Below are 23,805 nucleotides of genomic sequence, written 5' to 3'. Positions count from 1 at the left end.
TCAATATAACAATTACTTTTTTTTAAATTGATTTTTATTTAATAATTTCCTTATATATATATATATATTAATTTCTTTATCAAATAGTAATCTCATATTCTTATCTACATATTATATACTGATAATATTTATTGTGCTACCGGATGGCCGAAAAGCCGACTAGTCGACAAGGGTTACAGTCAAACATGTAATTAGACGAGAATAAACCAGATTAAGCGCAAAGCATGGTTAAGGTGCAATTGGACCTTCAACTAGACTCAAAAGCAGACCCATAACAGCCAAAGTTCATCCATAACAGTATAAATAGAAGGAGAGACACAACACTCGAGGTAACTGTTCACTCCCTACTCTCCTGATACTTAATTCTTGAACTGACTTGATCGTCGGAGTGTATTCGCAGGCACACCCTCCATCGTGTTCAGATCAGAGGAGATCCTACCGAAAAAAGCCTAACTGAGAGACCGAAAAGACAAGGAGATTGCAACTAGAAAAAATATTCTAGCTTTTTAGGAACATTTATTATTTATAAATAATAATTGTCCCTTATTATTTAAGATGTTAAATATGTCACTTCAAAGCAACTTTTAACTTTAAATTAAACACTCCTGATAGGGGTTAATTTTGTTTTAAAAAAAATTGTTTTATCCTTGTTTTTGACCGTAGCAATGTGCAATGTGAAAAGGGTCGCTATGCTTAAAAGATGTGCAGTGGTAGTTTACTTGAAGACACACATCTTGTCCACTAGGAAGATATGGCTAAGGTTCTAAGGTCCTTTTGGTAACGTTTCTGTTACTCAAAAGACTGTCACATGTCACAACACTTGCTCTATAAATAGTCCAAAACAATTTGTGTCTGTCCCAAACAGGGACTCTTCCCCCCTCCCACAACTAAACAAGATATTGTTAGAGTCATGTTTCACCAACATAATAATAAAGCAAATGTTGCCAACCACACAGATTTATTTACCACCCTTCATCTGTGGGACCCAAATCCAATGCTTCTTCCAAGCCCTAGCTCACCTACTTCATTTCACACCTTTTCTCACTTGGATTTGTTATCAAGTCCAATCACTAGCTAACCCTAGCTCATTTATGCAATCACTATTCCCTAGACATTTGCATTGCCTTTGTGGAAAATGGAAGTAGCAAACATCTATAGAAAATCATAAGATTATGCTTATTTTTCTTAAATAGAGAAGAGAGAAAGGACATAATGGAAAGATTTGTTGAGTATGAAGGATTAAGTAAACTGTGATAAGAAGACATCATGTTTTAAGTGAGTTTAATTATTGTGTCTCATTTATAATTTCTATTTAAAATATTTTGTAATAAAATTGTAACAAACAAAATAAAAACTTAATTAGTTTTCCATGGACGTAGGTTGCAGGTTGCAGATTTAAAATATCTTTGTGTTTTAAATTCTGTGTTATTTATTTTTTACATGCGTAGTTGATTCGTGATTGTGTGTTGTTTTCGCATACGTTTTTACTATCAAAATTATATATCAAATGATAAAATGTACCTCGTTATTCTCATTCAATGTTACAATGTTACCTTAAAAATGTAACACAGAAGTTAATTTAATGATGCTCAATATATTTAGAATAAGATAAAAGAAAAGAACACTGTTACTACTTTTTAAAGATTGCATTCTTTTGAATGTACAATAAGAGGAGTTATTGCTCTAATTAACTAATGTAGAATTAATATCTGTTAATGTATAGTTGTTTTTTTTGCATATAGGTTAGAGTATTTCATAATTTATAAAAAAAAATCCTGATTAAAAAAAGTAATTTTTAAATTACCCATTTATTATTTTTGGACTATATTTGGAAATTATAAAATTAAGAGAGATTTCTTCAAATTCACAAAATAATATTATTTTTCCAAAAATATTTAATTAATCAGAAATGTGTATTGAGAAAAATGTTTTCACAAATGTGTTACTCGCATTTTTTATATCATGGCAAACACATATTTACATTTCCTTTCATACTAAAATGAGAGAAATTGGATAATAACTTTTTTAAGAAAAAGAGACACTACTATCCATTGATCTAACATAATTTGTGCAAGTATTTTTGTTTTGAATAGCCAACTCACCCAAATCAGTGCATTTCAACAAGAAATGTTAGAGTGATTGATTTTTCACTTTCCTCCTTCATAATAATATTATACATTTTTGGTGCAGAGGTTTGACAAGTTGATCAACAAATGAGTGGACAAGTAAAGCTGGGGATTTTCATATGCACAAGTAAGCATAATTAGAGTTCTACCCACCCCTCTCACATCGTGAAAGCAGGAGCCACATGTGCTTCTGCTCAACCTTTCTCTATCTGTCTCTCACTACAAACACCTTCTCATTTTTCTTCTTGTTTCAATTCACCTTTCAACTTGGTTTATGTAAATCAACTATAACTGAGACAAAACTAATCTTGTTTACATGTTTGATTTTCAGATCTCTGTGCTCAAAAGAAATATTTGTTTATAAAATGTCAACCTTGTAAAGTATTAATATTTCAAAAATATTAGTTGCTGTTTCTTGATCAATATTCTAGATTAAAATAAAATTAAAAAAACTGATTTTTTGTTTGTATTATTTATCTGTCATCAATCACTTTTGCAGCAGAACAACTACTGATTCTGCAGCACTGTAATGTCAACCACAAGGATGGAGCTACTAAACCACTTACAACAACCTACTATACAGATTCTTCAGGTTTGGCCGTGTGATCCAACAGATACAGGGTTTCAATCAATTTGAAATAAAGAGCAATTTTAGATGTTGTCACTTTGTCCAAATCAACCATGCATGGGGTCCCTTTGTGATTGTAAAAGGGTTTCAAGAAAATTTATTTTGTAACATAAAAACATTGCTTTTTGGGTAAGATGCCCCCAACAAAGAACCAGCAAAGAAAATTGTAAAAGGATTGGCTTTGTTTGTATTGTGAATTGTGAAAGCCATTAACTACCAATGACCCCAAACATATAAGAGTAGTTTTTTACATGTAAAGTAAAATTTCTACATATGATCAATATTTAGCATAGCTTTTTTGATAGACAAGGTAACATTTTTTTTATGAAAACAAAACTTGAATACAAGGTATTGTGGTTGAAGTAAAGTTTGGCTTAACATTTTGTTTTCTTGAAAAGAAGAGCTAAGTGCTTTTCTTTTCTTTTCTTTTCTCCTTTGAAAGCAACATGCAAATGAAATGAAGGGAAAGAAAACAAATAACATGCATTGTTATTCTCTTTTAAGAAACAGTGTATAACCTAAGGATGAAAAGCACAAACCGTACATAATAAAGCCAGGCAACTAATGGTCTATTTGGTCCTTGAATTTAGACACCCTGCAACTGTAAAACATTTGCTTCGATTTCAGAGGAAGGACCCCCCCCCCAACAATTCCTTGCTTCTCTCTTTGATCATCAATGGCCATGCTGTAATCAAAGACAAATAGATAGCCTAATCTCTGTCACATGCTAATTGGTTAGTGTTGTTGCCCTCTTTCTGAGGTGGGTCATAATGTCTGCAGATTTACTTTCTCCAACTTTATATATAATACTCCAACAAATTAATTTAGTTTACACCTTTAACCATTAAGTTAAACATTCCCACAAATTAAAGTATAAGACATGACATACAAAATATCAGATAATTTTTTATAAATATTATAGCCACTCACACAAATTCATGTTTGGTTTAGTTAGTATGTATAAACAATATCAAAAGCTCCCTCACACAATTTTAAAGTTATAGCAATGAGTTTGAATCAGAAGCAAGTTTTACTTTTGTTTTTTTTTATAAAAAATAAGTTCAAAGCATATTTTACTTATTCATTTCAAGCTGATAAAAAAAGTTAGATTTCAGCTTAAAATTAGTTAATATTAAGTGAAGTTGTTTAATTGATATATCAGTAGCACTTTAAGATTTGATGAAGGTGGAGTGACACTTTCCAACAAGTCTAAAAGTTTATTGATAATAATCTTTTGGACAATTATACTTTCACAAATCAACTAATTACTTGATACCTACATTTATTTTTTCTCTTTTTCTCACTATTACAAAAGTTTATTAAATGCATTATCACAGAATTGAATGCTTAGAAATGATAGAAGGCAGAGAGTAAGCATAAGAAGCAGCACAAGCAAAAGAGCACAAAGAGAAAAGAAAAAGAAAATGAGGTGATGATGGTGGCTCTTAACCCGGTCCCTACCTAAACCTGCCGTATCCTGCGCCAAAGATGGCTGATTCACATCACGACATCTCTTCCATCTCCCCATTCAAAATCATTCATCCAATCTCTCTCACTCACTCCCCCACAACTAACATTGTTGTCACTAACATTACTATAATAATATCACTATAACAACATGAAGGGACTTGTTCCTTAATTTTAATATTATTTTAACTGTGAAATGAATCATGTTGGATGAGTATCTCAAATTGTGTGCACTAGTTCCTCTCAGAATAAAACATTCGTGTAAAAAAGAAAACCTCACTCACTCACTCACACCCTCATGCTATATAAACATGTGAAAAGCATCCCTACCAAATTCAAAGCTGCTTGCACCTTTTCTTACCCTCTTTCAGTACTTTCTCAAAGCCATCATCAATATGGAGTGCATCAGCCCTACCTCTTGTGAAGGGTCATCATCCAAGAACAAGATCAGCAAGGAGAAAAAGGGTGTGAAGAAAGGCAACAAGGGAGGGGTGAAGCTTTCCACTGATCCACAAAGCGTGGCAGCCAGAGAAAGAAGGCACAGAATCAGTGACAGGTTTAAGATCCTTCAGAGCATGGTCCCGGGTGGGAGCAAGATGGACACAGTGTCCATGTTGGAGGGAGCCATTCACTACGTCAAGTTCCTCAAATCCCAGATTTGGCTCCACCAAGCATTGATAAACTTTCTAGATATTGATCATCATGAAGCTCCCGTGCACCTCCCTGCAGAGTATAATCTCCCTCATGAACATTCCATTTCTCTTCAGCAAAACCCTTCTTCAGTTTCGGTGCATTCTCAGCTGAGTCTACCACAGCCACCACTAGCACAGTGCTGCTTCCAAGGTGAAGAAGATTGTAACACCTTTGATGCCACTATGAAATATTGGCCAGCTTAGTATCTTGTCTTGTTTACATATATGATATATATTCAGTTTCTTTTATGTAGTAATATATATATTGTAAACTTGTAATGGTTAACCTGCTACATCTTTTGTGAGTAGTTCTTGCATGCTAGTGTCTCCCTCAGTCAACACAAGTACCCATTGTTAGGTTATATTTGGACAAATTTTTATGAAGGAAATATAAAGAAAATAAAAGAACTTTTTGAGAAGTTGAATCAACTTGTGTCGTAAATGAGAAAATCTATATAAATCAGTTTAAATATAAATTGATTTTAAACTCTTTTTTTATCTCTGTAAGTGTATGTGGTAAGCTTTTGAAAAAGAAAACATGAATTAGAGGAACTGTAGAAGGCCAAGAGTTCGAAAACAGCTAGCCAGGGCCACTTTATTTGTCGCCATTGGTCACTAATCTTGGACTATTATTATGGCCATACATGTCACATACATATTTCTTTTAAAAATAACAGATTGTTAAAGTAAAATTAGGACTTCTAAAATACACTTAAAACTCACTCAATTCTAAATCCTCTAATTAAAAGGTTTATGAATGATCATAATAAGATATTTTTCCTGCATATTCCTTTTTATTATTATTGAAAAACCACCTTCATTTGTCATTCAATCATCAGACACCCATGTCATGTCTGGTTCCATCTACCATATTCTTCAACACTATATCAAGCTTCACCTCAACATAGATTTTGAGAGTTCCTCCATCAATATGACATCAACAATATGGAAAACTTCCTGTAAAAAACTGGTAAGTGAAAATCATTTTCTTTTAGTTTAATAAATTTGAAACCAGAATATATTTTTTAAATATTTTTTGTTTGTTTTAAGTAATATATTTAAGTAATGTTTTTTTTTAATTTTTTTTTTACAAATTTTAAATTAGAATATGATATTTTTAAAGGATAGTTTAAAAAATAAATTTTTATAAGCTTATTTTATTTCCAGTACAAGTTTTTATAAAATAATTAATTTTAACCAAAGTGTGTCTCATATTTAAATTATAACTTTTTTTTTATCTCAAATCAATTTTAATCTTTAAAAACATGTAAACATGTGCCTTTTAAATTTCATCTTTACTAATGTTTTTTTAAAATAATTATTAATAAGGAGTGACAATCATTAAAAAAAATAAATTTAATAAAGGTTATTTAGTGGAGGTTAATATAACTCTCGGAATTGATTAAGATTTAATTAATGGAGTTTTTTTTTTTTAAATCTCAACAAAATAACGGAGGTTTTTTAACCTTAGTTAAATTTCAACGGTTCTTTCTAAAATTTCAGCAAAATAACAAAGGTTTTTCTAACATTCGTTAATTTCCAAAAGTTTATTCTAAAACCTCAGTAAAATAACAGATGTTTTTCTAACATTCGTTAATTTACAAATGTTTATTTTAAAATCTCAGCAAAATAATAGAGGTTTTTTTAACCTTCGTTAATTTCTAAAGGTTTATTTTAAAACCTCTCCAAAATAGTGGAGGTTTTTTCAACATTCGTTAAGTTCCAAAAATTTATTCTAAAACCTCGTCAAAATAATGAAGATTTTTTTAATTTTCATTAAGTTTGAAAGGTTTATTGTAAAACATCAATAAAATATTTTAAATTTTCTCAAATCTCAATAAATAAATATAATTAAAGTTTTTTATAAACAAATAATTAAAAATATAATTTTAATATATTTGATAACTAAATTCTTTAAATTTTTTGGAAGTGTAAGTTTAAAAATATTTAAATTTTTAAAATATTCTTAATCTTAAATATTTATTGAATTAAAATTAATTAATTTTTTATTTATTTTATAAAAATATTTTCATTATAAATTCATTATAAGAAAAACTATTTTTTTAACTTTTCTAAATATATATTTTGAAACTTCAGGAAAACACTCCACACTTTTTCAAATATAAGTGAATAATTGTAAGTCTTTTAATGTTCTTTTTTTGTCTTGTTAGTTACTTTTCCGCTTTCTCTTCCACAAAACTTATTTCTGGTTTTCCTCCTCCACCACATAGCTACTTCTCATCCTCCACCACAAAGTTGCTTCTGCTGCTTCGCCACTGAGCTTCTTCTACTGCTCCGCCATGGACCTGCTTCTGCTACTCCACCATGGAATCGCTTTTTTACAAAGGTAATTGGTTTCTTCTTCCTGTTCCTCTTCTCAGGACATATTTTTATTATTCAGTGAGAGAAACACACACGCCGACGTTCTCTCTCACACACTCCAATATACGCTCCACCACCATCGTTCTCTTCGATGAACACAACATCACCATCATCACCATTGATTTTTCTCTTTTTTCATTATCCTTTCTTCGTTTTCATTGTCGATTTCTACTGTGGGCATTGAATTTTCTGAGATGCTCGTGTCGTGTTCGAATTTGAACAATTGCTATTGCTATTGACCATGTACAGGTTTTTGTTTTCTGTACCTATTTTTTTCAAATCCAGATTATTAATAATATATTGTCTTATCTCCTAATTATGAGAGCTCATTTTCTCATATTCCGGAGACATTGATAGAATCTTCTGTTGAAATTGTAGAGATTTTTAGGTATGGAAGGAGGAAAGGAAAACATGCTAGTGAATAATTGGAAATTGATATGTTTTGATGTATCCTAAATATATAACATCCGCCTTCATGTATTAACGAGAAATATTTCATTTTTAAACTGCGAAGAGTTGTTTGGTTCTAGTCACAATTTTAAAATTGCAGTGGTCGTAGTTGGGCTGGCAGCTTACTGCAAGGAAGAACGTGTCTGGTTGAAAGATAAGTTTTGTGAGTGGATACCTTTATGCGAACAATCTTTTCTCAGATTTTTCACTGTGGGGCTAAAAGTATAACAATGATAATATCATGTTGATACATTGCATAGACAACACCTAATTTTTTTATTAACATTTATATAAATTAGAAACTGGTGTGTTTGTTTGATCAACTTATTTAGCCACATGGTTAGATTTAAATTGTTGTTGTTGCTTTCATGTTATGGCTGTTAATTCCGTTGTTTTAGTTTCATATAGTTCCTTGTTGAATAAGTGCTTTAGTGAGGTAGCATCATGTTCATTGTGTTTTTTTTTTCTCATCTATTTGAAATTCATGATTGTCCTATTTAGCTTCTGTTATAGCACAAACTAATTATGATTTTGAATTTACTTTGAATCTTTTTGACAACAAATTTATTAGGAAGAAGTTGTCAAAGAATTTAGTATACCCATCCAGTATCAACGTTTTTGGTTGTGGGCAAAGTGCCAAAACAACACATACAGGCCAAATAGAGCACTGGATAACAAAGTGACACATAGTTACTTAAAAAAATAACAAACAATACAAACCTTCAAAACTACGGAATTGAATATAAAAAAGGATAAATGTGAAAACTAAAAAATTTTAAAAAAAGTCAGAAAAAAAGAGCTTTATAATAAATAAATAATGAATCAATTTAAAAAAATATATATAATTTCATTAAAACATTTATTTTTAATCTATTTCACTACTAAAATATTATTATCTAAAAATCAATCTTAGAAACCAAAAAAATAATTAGTTACTATATTGAATAAATTAGATACTAATTTATAGACTAAGAAAAATTATTGGTATTTAAAGTAGTTTCTAAATTGGTATCCAATTAGCTATCAAAGTTTTATTTATCAATTTTAGAACCTAAAGTACTTTGTAGCTAATTAGATACTAATGTATAAATTAATTTATAAATTTTATTAATAATATATAATTTAATCAAATAATAACTAATTATTTTTTATCTCTTAAAATTAATTTTATTTAATAATTTTTTTTTGTAATGTTTTAAGTCTTCAAATCTAAATTTTTATATAAAAGAAATTGTTGGTCATGAAAACTTATATAAGAATACATTTAAAGTTTAGAAAGATAAAACTAATGAATTTAGTTAAGGACGTATTTAAAATTTTATAGGGAGATGAAATACATTTTAGCATAGTATAAAATATTAATATGATTTATTCAATTTTTAGGTATACACTATTAAAAAAAATTATTAAATAAAAGTTAATTTTGTAGATACAAAATAATTAGTTAGTATTGTCTCAAATACTATTATAAAAATTACATAATTTATTAATATTTAAAGTAATTTCTATTATTAATAAATATTTTTTAAATTAATATTTAATTAATATTTAATTTTTTTTTATTAATAATTAACTATTAAAAATAATTGATTTGTTAAAGTTTTAGTAATTAATTAGACATTAATTTAAAACTTATATTTAATAATAAAAATTATTTTAAATATCAATAATTTTTATAGTTTTTAAAATAATATCTAATTTAATCAATACAATAATTATTTATTTATTTATTTTAAATTAATTTTTATTTTTTAGTGTACCAACCAATTACTATTCATATTATGATTTATTAAGTTTATATTAAATCTAATTAAATTAAAAGTTATGAGGAAATTAGGTGTGGATTATTGCTTATTGGGTTCAATTCAACTAAAATCGAAGCTTATGAAGTATAGTTTATCAAATTAATTGAATCGATTTGAATGGCACATTAGACATATATTACGTATCAATGCTTTAACATATTCAATTAAACCCAAAAAAATTAAATAGATTAAGTATAAATATTAATTGAGATAAGAGAGTTTTCCCCCTTTCTCTTATTTTATTGTTACTTTCTCTAAATAAAATATATAAAACTAAAAATAATAAATACAACATGGAATATTTTTCTTTAATTAATTGATCACATCATGAAACTTTTACCTTTTCCTTTTGTTTGATTCCTTCAACACACTTTTACGAAAATGACATTCAATTAATAAAAATATAAAACATGTATAATTTTCAAATTCAGATTATAAGATTTGCGTAAGCCCAAAAATTAACTAATAAATGTTTAATCTAAAGTATGATACATCTTCTATTATAAACTAGAAGTCATCACTTTGATTTATTTGTCACATTACTAATTAATTTGAAAGCCAATTGACGGAAAGATAAACAAATTGCATAATTTCAAAATTAGTATAAGAAAAATTATGAAATTTAAAATTAAGTAATAAAATTTGAAAAATATAAAAATTATTAATAAAGTATATTATTAAGTCTAATATATTTATCTTTCATTACAAAAATTGGTGAAGTTTGTATTACTCTAAAAAATAAATAAATTTATGTAAACCTATAAATAGTGTAGTTATTATCTGTAAGAAAGTGGGGTTAGAGATCGGAGAAAGGCAGAGGAAAGTGGTGACAGTAGATGGAGATGGAGTGGGAGATGAGGCCGGGCGGCATGTTCGTGCAGAGACGCGCCGCCACCGAGGATAACGGCGCCAACCACCACAACAACAACGTGATGATGATTACTGTAGCACACGCTTCTTCCCACCACCACCTCTTCTTACCAACCAACTCCACTTTCTGTTAGCATCTTCTCTCTCTCTTTTTATCAAACACTTCTCAGTCATTGGATTTTGAACATTGCACAGTTTCGTGAAGTCTCCTTGGCTTTTGCCACAAGGTCAACACCCGTGGCTTATGTATATATGTTAGGAAGTGATTGATTGGCCGATGAGAGTAGATATTTAATTCATGCAAAACAAAAAAGGGTGACCGAGGCCTTTTCTATGAAATTATCATGTTCTATGTTTTAGAATAGGTAATTTTATGAAATCCAAACCAGATAAACTATGGAAGGAGGCGAATTCGCGAGATGAGGTTATAGAGTTATAGTTTTTTGAGAATATGCATGGGCTGACTGAATTTACCCTTGTTTTTGTTTAATTCTTTTATAGTTTTTAAATTGTGTTTGTTTGCGAGTTAGTAACTGATTATCCTTGCCATTAGATCAGAATGCTGCTCACGTGATTACAATTGCTGTTGCTTTGAATAAAAAAACCTTGATGCTGTTACTGGATTGTGGTTGGTTGGCAACTGTGTTTTAGAAACATGAATTATTTATTTGTTATTCATGTGGGTTCTTATCACTATAGACACAGTTGATATCCAGAGTGACGACTCAGCATATACATACTCACACACACAGTGGCTATATTCTATTTTGTGAGAAAATAAGAGGACTATGTTAATAAACTGGAGAGTTCTGGGATCTGAAGCATATTATATAATTTCTTTTCGTGATATGTTCTTAACATAACTGATTAATGTTTTGCCCTGCATTATGCCATTGATTGTTCCTTCATCTGGAGTATTTTGTCTTAGAATATATGCCCTGGAATATGTGTATGATACACAGTTTAATTAAACACTTATTAATAAGCTTATTGAAATAAGTTAGAGTTTACGGGAAAGGTTATATTCTACATAGTCATTTCTGATATAAGTTTTCAATAGGCCAATATTCTGATATATGCCAATTTGAGATATTGTGCATAGTCATCAAACTGAAACAAGGAAATTTAATAGGCTCAAATAAATCTGCATAAGTTTTCAATAAGCTTATATCCTGCTGTAATTGGTATGTGTTTTTCTCTTAACTAAGTCTTCGATGGCAGGGGATGTTAAGAAACTGCTTGCCAACAAAACTGGTTTACTGCCCGAAGAGCAGCAACTCTTCTTCGGTGGAAAAGAAAAGGACAATGAAGAGAATTTGTACATAGAAGGTGTGATGGACAATTCAAAACTTTTGCTTTTGGAAAATGCTGCTAGTGAAGAGTGGAAACTGGAGGAAATTAGAAAACACAAGGACATGTTAAAGGCTTTTGAAGCTGTTGCTGAAGTCAAAGCGGAGGTGGACGAGCTTGCTGAGAGGGTGAGCTTGTGTTTCCCGTATTATTATTTGTTATCGAGAAATAATAACAGGACCTGAGAATGAGGTATGCATATTTGATTTGCAGGTATTTGTCTTGGAAGTGGCTGCGGATGGAGGGACCAGGGTTTCTGACAAAGAGTTTTTAATGTGCACGGAGTTGCTAATGAGGCAATTGCTGAAACTGGATGGTATTCAGGCTGAAGGTGAAGCAAAGCTGCAGAGAAAAGCCGAGGTAGAGTATCTATGGTCTTGTAGAAAATTTAACTTTGTATTAATTATTGAGTTTATTTCCATATTCACAAATCAAGTATATTGGTAAGTCATTTTCAATATGTTGGTTTGCAGCCTGATATATTTTAACATTTATATTTAAATAAGTTGTTATTGGCGCAATATAGCTCAATATTTTGTGCCAGCATGTAGATCGAAAAGCTTTGTTTTCTTACCCTATCCATGTATGTGAGACTTTTGTTTACTTCCATTTCTAAGATGACTTTTGACACATTTTATCTCGTCTCTGAAATTTCTTAGCAAGCACTTTCTAAAATCAAAAGCCTCACTAAAAACTTGTGCTGGTTTGATATAGTCTTAGTTTCTGTTGTAGTCCGGGAAATATATTATGAAAATTCCGATGGTTGTTGTTGGTCAAGTCACAAGATTTTTCTGGAGAAAAGCATTTGATGTGGATTGGGGGAGGAAAATGACATTTAGTGATGTCAAACGATGGTTTTAGGAATCAGTGTAATTGCATTCCCGCATGCACCATTTTAGTTCAAGTTTTATAGCCAATTTTTGATGTTGGTAAAAATAGTGGTTTATTTTAGTTCAACATTCTCCGCTTTACTCGTCAAGCTTATTATCTGTATAGGGTACTTGCCTAATTACCATGGAAAAAGTTTAGTTCTATGCCAAATCCTTTGTGAATTCTTCCCATATCATAATAATTTATTGATTTGTGTCCATGTTATGTGTGTAGATCACCTAACCATGTCATCTACTCTTACACTTCTCATCGTTGTTTTTGTAAACTAGATCCAATCACATCATCAATGTAACTGAAATAATGAATTATGTATAATTGGCGGTTTGATGCATGTCGTGGAGTTGAAACTTCATTAAATTTTTGTCACTTGAGTATATTTATCAAATACTCTGCAAACTATCCCTCTACCCCCCTTCTTAGCATGGAGTGAAAAAAATGTATTGTTTTGTGCATAATGCATGGTGGTGAGTGATGTATTTCCAATTTTTATAATCATCCATAATTTCATTTTCTTTTGAAGACCTGAAGATCAATTCTTTCACCTGTCAACAGGTGCGTCGTGTGCAGAACTTTGTAGATACTTTAGATGCTCTGAAGGCAAAAAACTCCAACCCTTTACCCACCACTGGTAAAACTGTCTCTGTAGGAACCCAGTGGGACCTTTGACTCTGGAATTGGGAGCTTGAATTATCCAACTTCAATGCCAACATCTACAAATTTAACTCAAGATTGGGAACGGCATGATTAGTTCGGATTTTTCTATGTAACATTAAACTATAAACCATTTACAACAACATATTTTTGGACCTTGACTCTTCAACCAAAGTTGAATTTTTTGTGGTTTGCTGAAGACAAAATATCTATAAACCAATTGACTGCCTTTAGGGGCCATACTTGAAAGCTAGAATTTGGAACAAAAAAAGAAAATCTGGTTACATGAATCTGTTCATGAAATTTTGTTAGTGCGTCTATTGTCTGTTCTGATATGCACTGGGATTGTCGATAGCAAGTACACTGCAGCCATTGTTTGACAAAAAGTTTGAAAGATAATTTACCATAAAAAAAATTGTCAGCATAAAAAAAAAGTTTATATATATATATATATATATATATATATATATATATAAATACATAATTTACAATAACGATCCTAGAAATATTCGTACTTTAAAAAAAATCTAATATTTTAAAACAAATAACAAAAAAACAGTAGGAAACCATCATTCTAACATGTAATAATATCATTTGTTTCCGTATCAAATATAATCATAAAAAAACAAATTACAAAACCATGAGTTTAATATTCTCAAACTAGACATAATGCCAATAAATGTATTAGAATATTGAGTTTGGTGAGTTCAAACTTAAGAGTATTTGAAAAGGAACTAATTTTGTAGTCTCTCATGTAATTATAGGAATAAAACATCCTTCTAGACTAAAGAGAATGATCTAGCACCATAACGTGACCATTGGAGGGGATGATTTACATCTTATTTAAAGTATTGAAGGAGGTTTCACTCTTCGAAATTAAAATTTGGTTTTTTCCACGTGTTATTGTGATCCATGGTTTTGATTGCTTATGGGTCTTAAAATTTGTAAGATAATTCATGCATCTAAAACAATCCAAAACAATAAAGTCAATGACTTTAGGAATTCATACATGAGTAGTTCTTGCTTCTAACTAAGAAATTAAAGAAAACTACATGCAAATTTAAAGTATACAATAAGATTATGAGGTTTAAACTATGTTATAAATAAATAAAAAATGGTACATAACAAATCACCTAAAGGAATATCAAATTTGAAATTTTGAAATTTTCTTTTATGGTTGCATGGTAACTCTATATTTCTTGGTTATATTTCGAGCATAAAGTGATAACATATTTGATTTCGATCATAACAAACTTTTTTCACTAAATTATGCATTTGGTCGTATCTTTAGCACATAAAATGTAATATCCAAATGCAAATCAATGAGACAACTTCTCCTACTCAAATTGAGACCTTTAAATTTAAAAATGATAATTAATCATAAAAAATAATTGTGTATGATGAGCCCTATTTATATGCTGCTTATCTAGGGCAATGGGCCTTAATTCACTTCACCATGTTCAAACACTGCTCCCTAAAAAAAAGGAGGAAAGACTAATTTTCACCTATGAAGGGACAAGAGGAGAAATATAGAGTTTGAAGTTTCTAATAAGGTGAAATTACTCAACATTGCTACAAAAAAATGAGAAAATCAAATTTCTAGTTACACAACTTACACATTCATCACCAAATTTGCCAACATTATCAAACATAGATTAACTTTATACATGTGTTAGAAAACACAACCAAATAACTACTTTCTTGGCTCATAAGTTTATAGTCACCCCTCTTGCACCATTGACATAAGGTGATACAGCAGAGTTGGAAGGGTGCAAGGAGCCATGCCTAGTTGGGTCATATCTTTCTCCATCACCCCACAGGGCATAGGCTTCCTCGCCGTGGACGGCGTCGTCGCCGATCTCCAGCTGCTCGTCCGGCATCCTCAATGGTATGAACAATCGTATGAAAAGAAGAATGATAGTGGTGGAGACCAAGTTCCATCCAATCACAAACATGGCTGCCACTAGTTGCTTCACGAGTTGCATGCCACCATCTCCACCATAGAATGCACCCCTTGAGTTGGAAACTGGCAATAGTAACCTACACAGAACTGGTTCTGCAAAGAGACCTGTGAGGAGACCACCCAAAAGCCCCGCCACGGCATGAGTGTGAAACACACCAAGGGTGTCATCCACCTGAACATAACACATTTCACAAAATTAGGCTAAGTTAAGTATATACAATGCTTTCATAATAGTATAACTATCCTCAACTAATAAAAAAACCATGGTAGATACATAATAATTACAAAATTCAATAGCACATAACAATTTCAAATCAGAAGGAATCTAAAAACACTCCCTAGTCTCTTATAATTTGGATCTAAGTTTAGCAGATGTGATTTCATGGAATTTAGGTTTAAATTTAATTTCATCCTATAACATCAAATTATAGAAAAATCGGTGTATAATTTAAGTTTTCTTTGTGCATTTCTCATTTGCCTAACCCTATTAGACTATGAATAATAATTATAGTTGATCACTTTAATAGATTTAAAGTAAAATTTGATAACATTTCAAAATTAGAATTAGAATTAGAATTTAATTTAATCTTATAAAATCAATTTACAAAATTAGAGTTGTTTGTTCTTCTTCTTTTTTCGGGTTAATCTCTATTGGATATGAATATCGAATTTTTTATAGTTGGATTTAAGTAAATATACAACTTAAAAAGAAAATAGAATTGATTTGTTGGCATTCTCATTACAAACATTTCGTGTGACTAGTCCATGTACATTCCAATGTGTTTGTTAATATATTTTTATTTTCATATAAATTTCAGGTCGGTTAATGAAATACGATAATACACATGAAGGGTCTTTTGAGAGGGATTTACCGAGAAGATTGAACAATAATAAGACTTGAGTCAAACTCATGTAAGATATTGACATCACCTCCAACCTAGAATTTTAAAGTATGAGTCCATTCACATTAGTACATTCCCCTTGTTCAAAAGCATTTCTAACCACGACTACTTCACTAGCGACCCTTACTAGCACCGTATTTGTTAGGAAGATTTTCAATACAGAGACCATATTGTACTCGTCTGAGTTGGTCATCGAGACAAACTACCAACTCTTATACCAATTTAGGTATTTCAATGGGAGATTTAACAACAATGAGATCTGAGCAAAATCCACACAAGAGATTGACAACACCTCCAACCCAAATCTTTAAGACAACGTGTTTGGAAATATATTGTTCAACTTTCTATTTTTATTTGATATGAAACTTAGACTCACTTGATTTCTAACTTAATAGGAGGTAACCTAAACGACTAAATATGCATGATTCACAAAATGTTTTTTCTAAAAAAAAAATAAGATTCAAATGTTATTATTAATGTGTAGTTGAGGTTTTGTTGATATAATAGTTATCTTTGAGGAGTAACTGACGAGCTTAAACTTTGCTTAGAAGAAAATGTCATCACGCCATTAAGGTAAACATAATGATTTAATCTATTAAAAAAGCAATGAAGAGAAAAATCATTTCACCACCTTTTATCTAGACGAAGAAAAATGTATTTGTAATTTTAATTAACCAAGAAAATTCAAGGTAGATGCGTAATTAAAAATGAGTTTCATCTTTACCTCATCTATATTTTAAAAAATAATAAAAGGCACTTTAGTGGGCAAAAAGAAATGGAAGTGGTTAGAATCAACATTGTTTTTTTTCAATATTAAATGAAACTTCCCAAACACGTGCACATGTGAAATGAAGTTAGACCCAAATTTTATTCTTAAATGATAAACATAAGGTTTGAAGAGAAACATGGAGAGAAGAATAAATATGGTAAATGATGTAACAAGAATAAAAAAAAGGAAAGAAAAAAACAGAGTGAAAGTGAAATAAAAGAAAACAATGAATAAATATTGAAGTATTTTGGTGGAAAAATGTGTGTTACGTGAGAAAATAAAGTCTTACCTTTTGCAACAAGGTTGACTTTTTATGCAAAATCATCATGGTGACCCATGGAATGCTCCCAGATGATATTCCCATCACTATAGCAGCCCACGATTGCACAAGCCCTGCAAGTTGTTGTCACAATAATTGTCAACAAAAACTGCATCTACACCTATGCTCATTATTAAAGAATTAATCATTTTCATTTTTTTAAAATATTTCTTTTAGCTTATATATATACACTACAAGTTTGAAATATTTTATACTAAAGTCAATTTAACATAATTGTTGAATTTGTGTTGAATGTCTATGTAAAGATGATGTACACCAGCAATATCAGTTGAACTCATTTGTGCATATAACCCAATCCTATCTTCCAAAAGCCAATTTAAACATAGTAAGTAGTAAATGTAGAAAATTCCACAATCTTATTTTTTTTTTAATTGTAATCTGGTGCATGATAACAGATAAACCCTTATGACATATAGAACTAATGAAGTGTGTAGGTTTTGTGTTTGCTGTAAGGAATATTGATCATACCTGCTCCTGGTGTGATGCATACAAGTCCAGTCATCATGCCCTGCACAGCTCCAATCACAGAAGGTTTCCCGAAGAAAATGACATCCAAAGTTGTCCATACAAGGAGACTTGTGGCTGCACAAATGTTTGTGTTCAGCACTGCAACTGAAGATGTAAGATTTGCAGCATATGGTGCTCCACCATTGAACCCTGACCACCCCATCCACAACAACCCTGCACCTGCAAGCATGAGCAGCACATTGTTTGGTGGAAACCTCTCCCTATCACTCTTCAACCTTGGTCCAACCTGCACAATTTATCAATTCTGTCACTATCAGAAACCAAGTTGCTAAACAAGATTGAATGAGCTTGGGGTTCCTCTGCTGCCCAAATTCATGGTCAAACATTAATTGGTTGATGAGTATGGTAATATGTTTGGAATTGTTGCTTTAGGAAAATAACATTTGCTTCTCAACAGTCTAACAAAATTGATAAAATACTGTTTCTTTAAAATAGTAATTATGAGAATGGTTATTTCTTCCAAAATGAAAACAAAAATAGAACTTGGGGTAACCCCATGATCACAATTGCAGCCACATGGATGGTAACTTCTTTTTTTCAAGTTCAAAAGATATGAAAGATCATGGTGAAGTTGGGAGTTCATGGACTTTTTTTTCTGCAACTTTTTCACAATATGAAAGATGAGATTTTGTGACAAAAGAGTGATCAAGAATGCAATTTAAAAGATACCCTTCAGACTTTTGAAGCAAATTTTGATAGGGTTATGAAGAAAATGAAAGTAAGGTTTATTACCCAATAAGCAGCAGTTAAACCAGCGATTCCAGAGGAAAGGTGGATGACATAGCCACCAGAGTAATCTATGACACCCCATTGGTAGAGAAAGCCGCCACCCCAGAGACTGAAAGCCCCAACAGTATAAGAAAAGATTAGCCAAAGAGGCACAAAAGCCATCCATGCCTTGATGTTCATTCGACCAAGGACAGAGCCAGCCAACAAGATGAGAGTAATAGCAGCAAAAGTGAATTGGAAATAGACAAGTGAGGCCATGGGGTAAAAGGGTTCTTCAGCAGGGCTCTCAACAGTCCCATTATCAAAGCGATGGATGGTTTCAGGAACTATGGCTCGTTTTGTAAGAAACTTTTGGCCTAGTGCTGGGGCACCCTTACCCCAGAAGGGGAAAAGTTTCTCCCCAAAGGCCATCCGGTAACACACAAGCACCCAACATAGGAGAACTGCTGCAAAGGCATAGAGAGCCATGAAAGCTGAATTAACAGCCCATTTTTTCTTCACTATGCTGGCATAGAGAATCACAAGACCAGGCATGCTCTGTAGACCAACAAGAGTTGCTGCTGTTAACTGCCAAGCGTTGTCCCCTTTGTTCAGCCATTCGGGTGCTGCAGGAAGGTGTTCTTGGTAAGCCAAGGTAGTAGTCATGGTTGAAGATGCTTCAATTCTTGATCAAGTTCTTTCACCCTTCACTATTGCTATCTCTTTATATATATTATGTGTGTGTGAAAGAAGGGCATGGACAAAAATTTAGTCTTTCCAAATCTGACGAAGAAGCCTGAATCTCTGCATAGGTAAGTCTTCAGCTTTAGTATTTACTGTTTCACATGAAAAAGCAGACAAAAATTGAGTGACAACCTAGGAAGTAGTATATAATATGTTTGAAACAAATTAGTTTGTTTTTTTGTGGGATGTTAGTATGCATATATAGGTTGATGAGAGTAATTTGAAAAGTGGGATACTCGGTTTTATTGAATCTTTGAAAGGTTTGTGTAAAATCGTGTGGGCTTTTCATAAGTGGCTGCAGCAACTCACTATCTTTAGAAGGAAAAGTCAAAAGTTTCTTTGGCAAAACTAAGACTTTTAGTTGAAAATGATGGGTAAGGTATAGAATAGAAGAGGAGTGGGGAATGTTACAACCACGTGGTGTGAATGCGAGGAGAACTTTGATTGGTGAGTCAAACACACTAAAAGACAAAAAATGAAAACTGCAAAATTGAAACTTCCAATTTATAACTAATCTGCTTCTTACCTTTTGTATAATAAGACTAATAACTATACTATTATCTAATTACAAAATATGAGCTTTTAAAGATATTAGTTATTTAATATACTATTTTTCTATTTCTCTTTAACTCATCAATCATATTAATTATTTATTTTTAATTATTAGTCCTCGTTTTCTTGTCATTTCATGAGATCAATCATATCAATTCTTTATTCTTTTCTATATTTTTAACACCTCTTTACTGCTCAAATGTTTTTTTTTTCCCTATAATTATTACCTCGATTAATCATTTGTAATTAATCAATGAAAGAGGAAGAGAACAATTATATACGAAATTACTTACTTCTATTTTCATTTTTTATTTATAATATCATTTATGTTTTTAAAGTTTTAGACAGGAAACAGAAAAGGTAAAAGAAAATTCTGTTATTTTATAATTACTTTTTATTAAAAGTCTCTCTATAAAATATTTAAAATCAATGTAACAATTTTATAAATTAAAAAATAAATCTAAGATTCATTGTCGTCTTGCTGTTTGATAAATAAAGAGTCACCCTACTTCTTCTAGAAAGTTGTTTTATTTTTTTAATTTGAAATTTTTAATGACCTTTTCATGTTAATTATATATTAACTTTATTTTTTTCTTTTAATAGCTAAATTCTATTAGTTGTTTTGAAAAATAATATTAAATGGTTTTATATTTTTATAAATATGTGAATATCATTATGCTTGTTCCGTCTAGCCTTCCTATGTTTTTTTTTAAAAGACGAAAAATAAGAATAAGTAGGTGAAAGAATGTGAATGATTAATAATTAAGCAGAGAAAAAGAAATAAATATTACATTGAAAAATTAAATTAACATTAAATTTTTAATTTTTTACATGATTTCTCAACATAATTATAAAAACAATCTTGGTGAACTCATATTTTAGTTCGATCGTATTTAATAATATAGGAGATATAATATTTATTGTCATAAAAAAGTATATAAAATCTTTAGAATAATGTCCTAACATTTATTCCTCAGCAAAATAGAAAACTTGTGATAGCAAATTCATAGTACTACAACTGTACCTCCATCCAAAGTCATTGGAGCAACTTCCAAGTATAAACGGTAACGTCTAATTGTCAATGTTAACGGCGAAAGTGAGCTAAATTGATGTTTTAATATGAAAAAAATATGTAATTTTTCGCATAAAATTTGGTCTTCTTCACAATTTCTACGTACAGTGAGACTTCCATGAAAACTTCTATAAATCTATTTAGAAAAAGTAACATTTGATGATTTAGAAGTGTCATAGGATAGTTTTTTTAGCTTTTTTAAGTTTATAATTCTTCTCTTTCTTATCCATGATTTCTATTTTATTTTATTTATTACTACGCTAATTTAACAAATATTTTATCTTGATTATTTGTATGAAAATTTATTAAATGATTTTTCAATCTTATTTTGAATTATGTATTTATTTAAACTTAATTATAATAAAATCATACAAGTCAAATATATTTTTAATTTATTTATTTATTTATTAATATTGGTATCTTATTTATCTTATTTGGGTTATGAATCTAGAAATCCTACCTATGAGTATGAGTATAGGTTAGGTTAGAAAATTGATGACGTTAATGGTTTGGTTTATACGGAAATTGAACGAGAACGCAATTTCTTCTGTAGCTTCCTGTGGAAACACTCATTTAAGTCGGTTACAATTTACAATTTGATATAGTGAAAAGACATATTTTTCCTTTTACTGATTGATAATTGGTACTTTTTTTCTTTTCTGATTTTGAATAGTTATAGTCATGTTAATCTTTCCAATAGTTTTTCATATCAATTATCATGGTAGAAACTATCCTAGGAATTTTTAAGTAAAATCAATGTCTTAATTAGTAAATTAAATAATTTTTTTATAAATTATTAAAAGAAATAAATCGTATTATTTTGATACAAATTTAATTATATATGATATGACTTCAATTCAAATACATTATAATTGTATCACTTTCACACAAATTTTTCATTTATCTATTTTTATAAATTTTATTTATTTTAATAATTAAGAGATAAAAATTAAAAACATTAGTAAAAATCCGACCATTTTATATTCTCATAACTCTACACTATTATTAATCTAAAATAAAATTGCAAATGTCTATTTAGTAGACTTGGAAGAAGTTTATACACTTCCACTATTTTATATTCATATCTCCATTTTTATACAAACTATACTTTTTCTTTATTAATCAAAGTCCTAACATTAAAAAAATGTTAAAAACATTATGATAAATGTTATCTTAAAATTTTAATTTATTATCAAACCTAATAACATCTAACCATTTATGTACTCAATCTTAACAAGATAAAAACTTTTTAATTATTATTCTATTAAGTACTTTACAATTTATTGAAAAAAATGAGTTAAAATACTTTCTTATAGACATTTTAATTAAGATAACTACGTAGACTTTCTTTATAGTTGATTCCTAATATACACTGTTTTACTTATTTATAACACAACCTAAACCTCACAATCTTATTTTATCATATATCTTGAATTTTCATATACTTTTCTTCAATTTTTATGTTAGAAACAGCCATTACTCGCTTATGAATTTATAAAGTCATTAGCATTTAGATGCTTGAATTATCTTAGTGTTTTTTTAGTAACATAAACAAATCAAAACCACCAATCACAATAACACCATGAAAAAGTGAAAGCTTAATTTCAAAGAGGTAAATTTTCTTAAATAAGATTGTAAATCATCCTCATCCAATCAAGTTATGGTGTTCAATCATAAGTATAGAAGAAACTTTTATTTCTCTATAGCATGGGATGTCACAAACAAAGTTTAGTTGATTTTCAAATATTCCCAAAGTTTGAACACACCAAACTCAATACTTTAATACATTTATTGGCTACCTAAATTAAATGGAAAAAGAACATATCATTTGAAAAATACTATAAATAGATTTAAAACATTTTATTCTTCATTCATAATAAAACTTCAACTCTTATTAAACTCTATATTATTTTTATCATTTATAAGTTTGTATAGATTGATTGTTTATCTTTTTCATGACGGCATCCTATCTTTTGGGAAATATTGAAAGATAATTAAGATACATCATCTAAAATCTTAATCAAGGTAAGTTCCACATTCACTACAATATAATTATTAAATAAAAACTAATTTTAGGTACAAAATTAATTAGTTGTTATATTGACTAAATTAGATACCATTTTAAGGACTAAAACAATATTTGTTTTTACATTATTTTTTATTATTGATAAATAGTTTCTAAAGTGGTATCTACCAAGATTTTAACTACCAATTATTTAGATTCTAAATTTGGTAGTGAGAACCTTGATAGCTAATTAGATATTAATTTATAACTATTTATTAATAATAGAAACTAATTTAGAAACCAATAATTTTTTTAGTCTCTAAAATGGTCTCTAATTTAGTCAATATAACAACTAATCATTTTTGTCTCTAAAATTGGTTTCTATTTAATGATTTTCTTGTAGTGATTCTACAACAATTGATTTTACCTCCTCGTCTTCTTTTCTACATATGTGGAAGCTTTATATCGTATTTGTCTGAATTAGTCAATCATTACAATAAAATCATTAGATAGAGACTAACTTTAGAGACAAAAAATAATTAGTCACTATATTAACTAAATTAGATATTATTTTAAAGATTAAAAAATTATTGGTTTCTATTATTAAGAAATAGTTTCTAAATTACCCTAAACCTTAAACCTTAATTAAATACCAATAATGTTTTAGTCTCTAAAATAGTATCTAATTTAGTTAATATAGTGACTAATTATTTTTTGTCTCTAAACTTAGTCTCTATCTAATGATTTTCTTGTAGTGAATGAATAGGTATTTCCTTCTAATATGAATAAATGGAGATGTTGATTTTATAGGTTGATGTTTTAAAGAAGTATAAGAATACTTGGAGATTCCTCAGCTTTAAGTTGAAATCCTTTAGGTGTTGGAGTACTTGTATTTTGTTTCAAAGCAAAC

The 23,805-nt window shown here is 29.8% G+C and overlaps 3 protein-coding genes across 3 annotated transcripts; 2 read left to right on the top strand and 1 right to left on the bottom strand.

The window, feature by feature from the left end:
• The first annotated feature begins 4,174 nt into the window (after positions 1 to 4,174).
• On the top strand, positions 4,175 to 5,218 carry LOC137825973 (transcription factor bHLH140-like). Its single transcript, XM_068631793.1, has one exon. It carries the CDS (start codon positions 4,617 to 4,619, stop codon positions 5,115 to 5,117), a length of 501 nt encoding a protein of 166 aa, XP_068487894.1. The 5' UTR covers positions 4,175 to 4,616; the 3' UTR covers positions 5,118 to 5,218.
• Positions 5,219 to 10,327: 5,109 nt separating this feature from the next.
• LOC137824362 (BAG family molecular chaperone regulator 4-like) lies at positions 10,328 to 13,615 on the top strand. The gene is made up of 4 exons (XM_068629991.1): positions 10,328 to 10,549; positions 11,642 to 11,898; positions 11,984 to 12,130; positions 13,214 to 13,615. Exons 1-4 carry the CDS (start codon positions 10,387 to 10,389, stop codon positions 13,325 to 13,327), a joined length of 681 nt encoding a protein of 226 aa, XP_068486092.1. The 5' UTR covers positions 10,328 to 10,386; the 3' UTR covers positions 13,328 to 13,615.
• Positions 13,616 to 14,842: 1,227 nt separating this feature from the next.
• LOC137824316 (ammonium transporter 2-like) lies at positions 14,843 to 19,553 on the bottom strand. Its single transcript, XM_068629897.1, has 4 exons — positions 18,547 to 19,553; positions 17,755 to 18,040; positions 17,236 to 17,339; positions 14,843 to 15,447 (listed from the first exon to the last, which is right to left on the bottom strand). The coding sequence occupies exons 1-4, from the start codon at positions 19,186 to 19,188 to the stop codon at positions 15,019 to 15,021; spliced, it is 1,461 nt and encodes a 486-aa protein (XP_068485998.1). The 5' UTR covers positions 19,189 to 19,553; the 3' UTR covers positions 14,843 to 15,018.
• Positions 19,554 to 23,805: the final 4,252 nt, after the last annotated feature.

The sequence above is a fragment of the Phaseolus vulgaris genome, chromosome 8 (genome assembly GCF_000499845.2).
Source record: "Phaseolus vulgaris cultivar G19833 chromosome 8, P. vulgaris v2.0, whole genome shotgun sequence".
Lineage (NCBI taxonomy): Eukaryota > Viridiplantae > Streptophyta > Magnoliopsida > Fabales > Fabaceae > Phaseolus > Phaseolus vulgaris.
Note: the sequence above shows the minus strand (reverse complement) of the source record. Positions and strands in the feature narration are given on the sequence as shown.

Excerpts from the sequence above, each read along its gene's own strand:
- LOC137825973 (XM_068631793.1), top strand. The coding sequence starts at position 4,617 with ATGGAGTGCATCAGCCCTACCTCTTGTGAAGGGTCATCATCCAAGAAC.
- LOC137824362 (XM_068629991.1), top strand. The coding sequence starts at position 10,387 with ATGGAGATGGAGTGGGAGATGAGGCCGGGCGGCATGTTCGTGCAGAGA. Across the intron at positions 10,550-11,641 it reads ACCAACCAACTCCACTTTCT|GGGATGTTAAGAAACTGCTT; the intron begins GTTAGCATCTTC and ends CTTCGATGGCAG. Across the intron at positions 11,899-11,983 it reads TGGACGAGCTTGCTGAGAGG|GTATTTGTCTTGGAAGTGGC; the intron begins GTGAGCTTGTGT and ends TTTGATTTGCAG.
- LOC137824316 (XM_068629897.1), bottom strand. The coding sequence starts at position 19,188 with ATGACTACTACCTTGGCTTACCAAGAACACCTTCCTGCAGCACCCGAA. Across the intron at positions 17,340-17,754 it reads ATGCATCACACCAGGAGCAG|GGCTTGTGCAATCGTGGGCT; the intron begins GTATGATCAATA and ends AACAACTTGCAG. Across the intron at positions 15,448-17,235 it reads AGTCAACCTTGTTGCAAAAG|GTGGATGACACCCTTGGTGT; the intron begins GTAAGACTTTAT and ends TGTTATGTTCAG.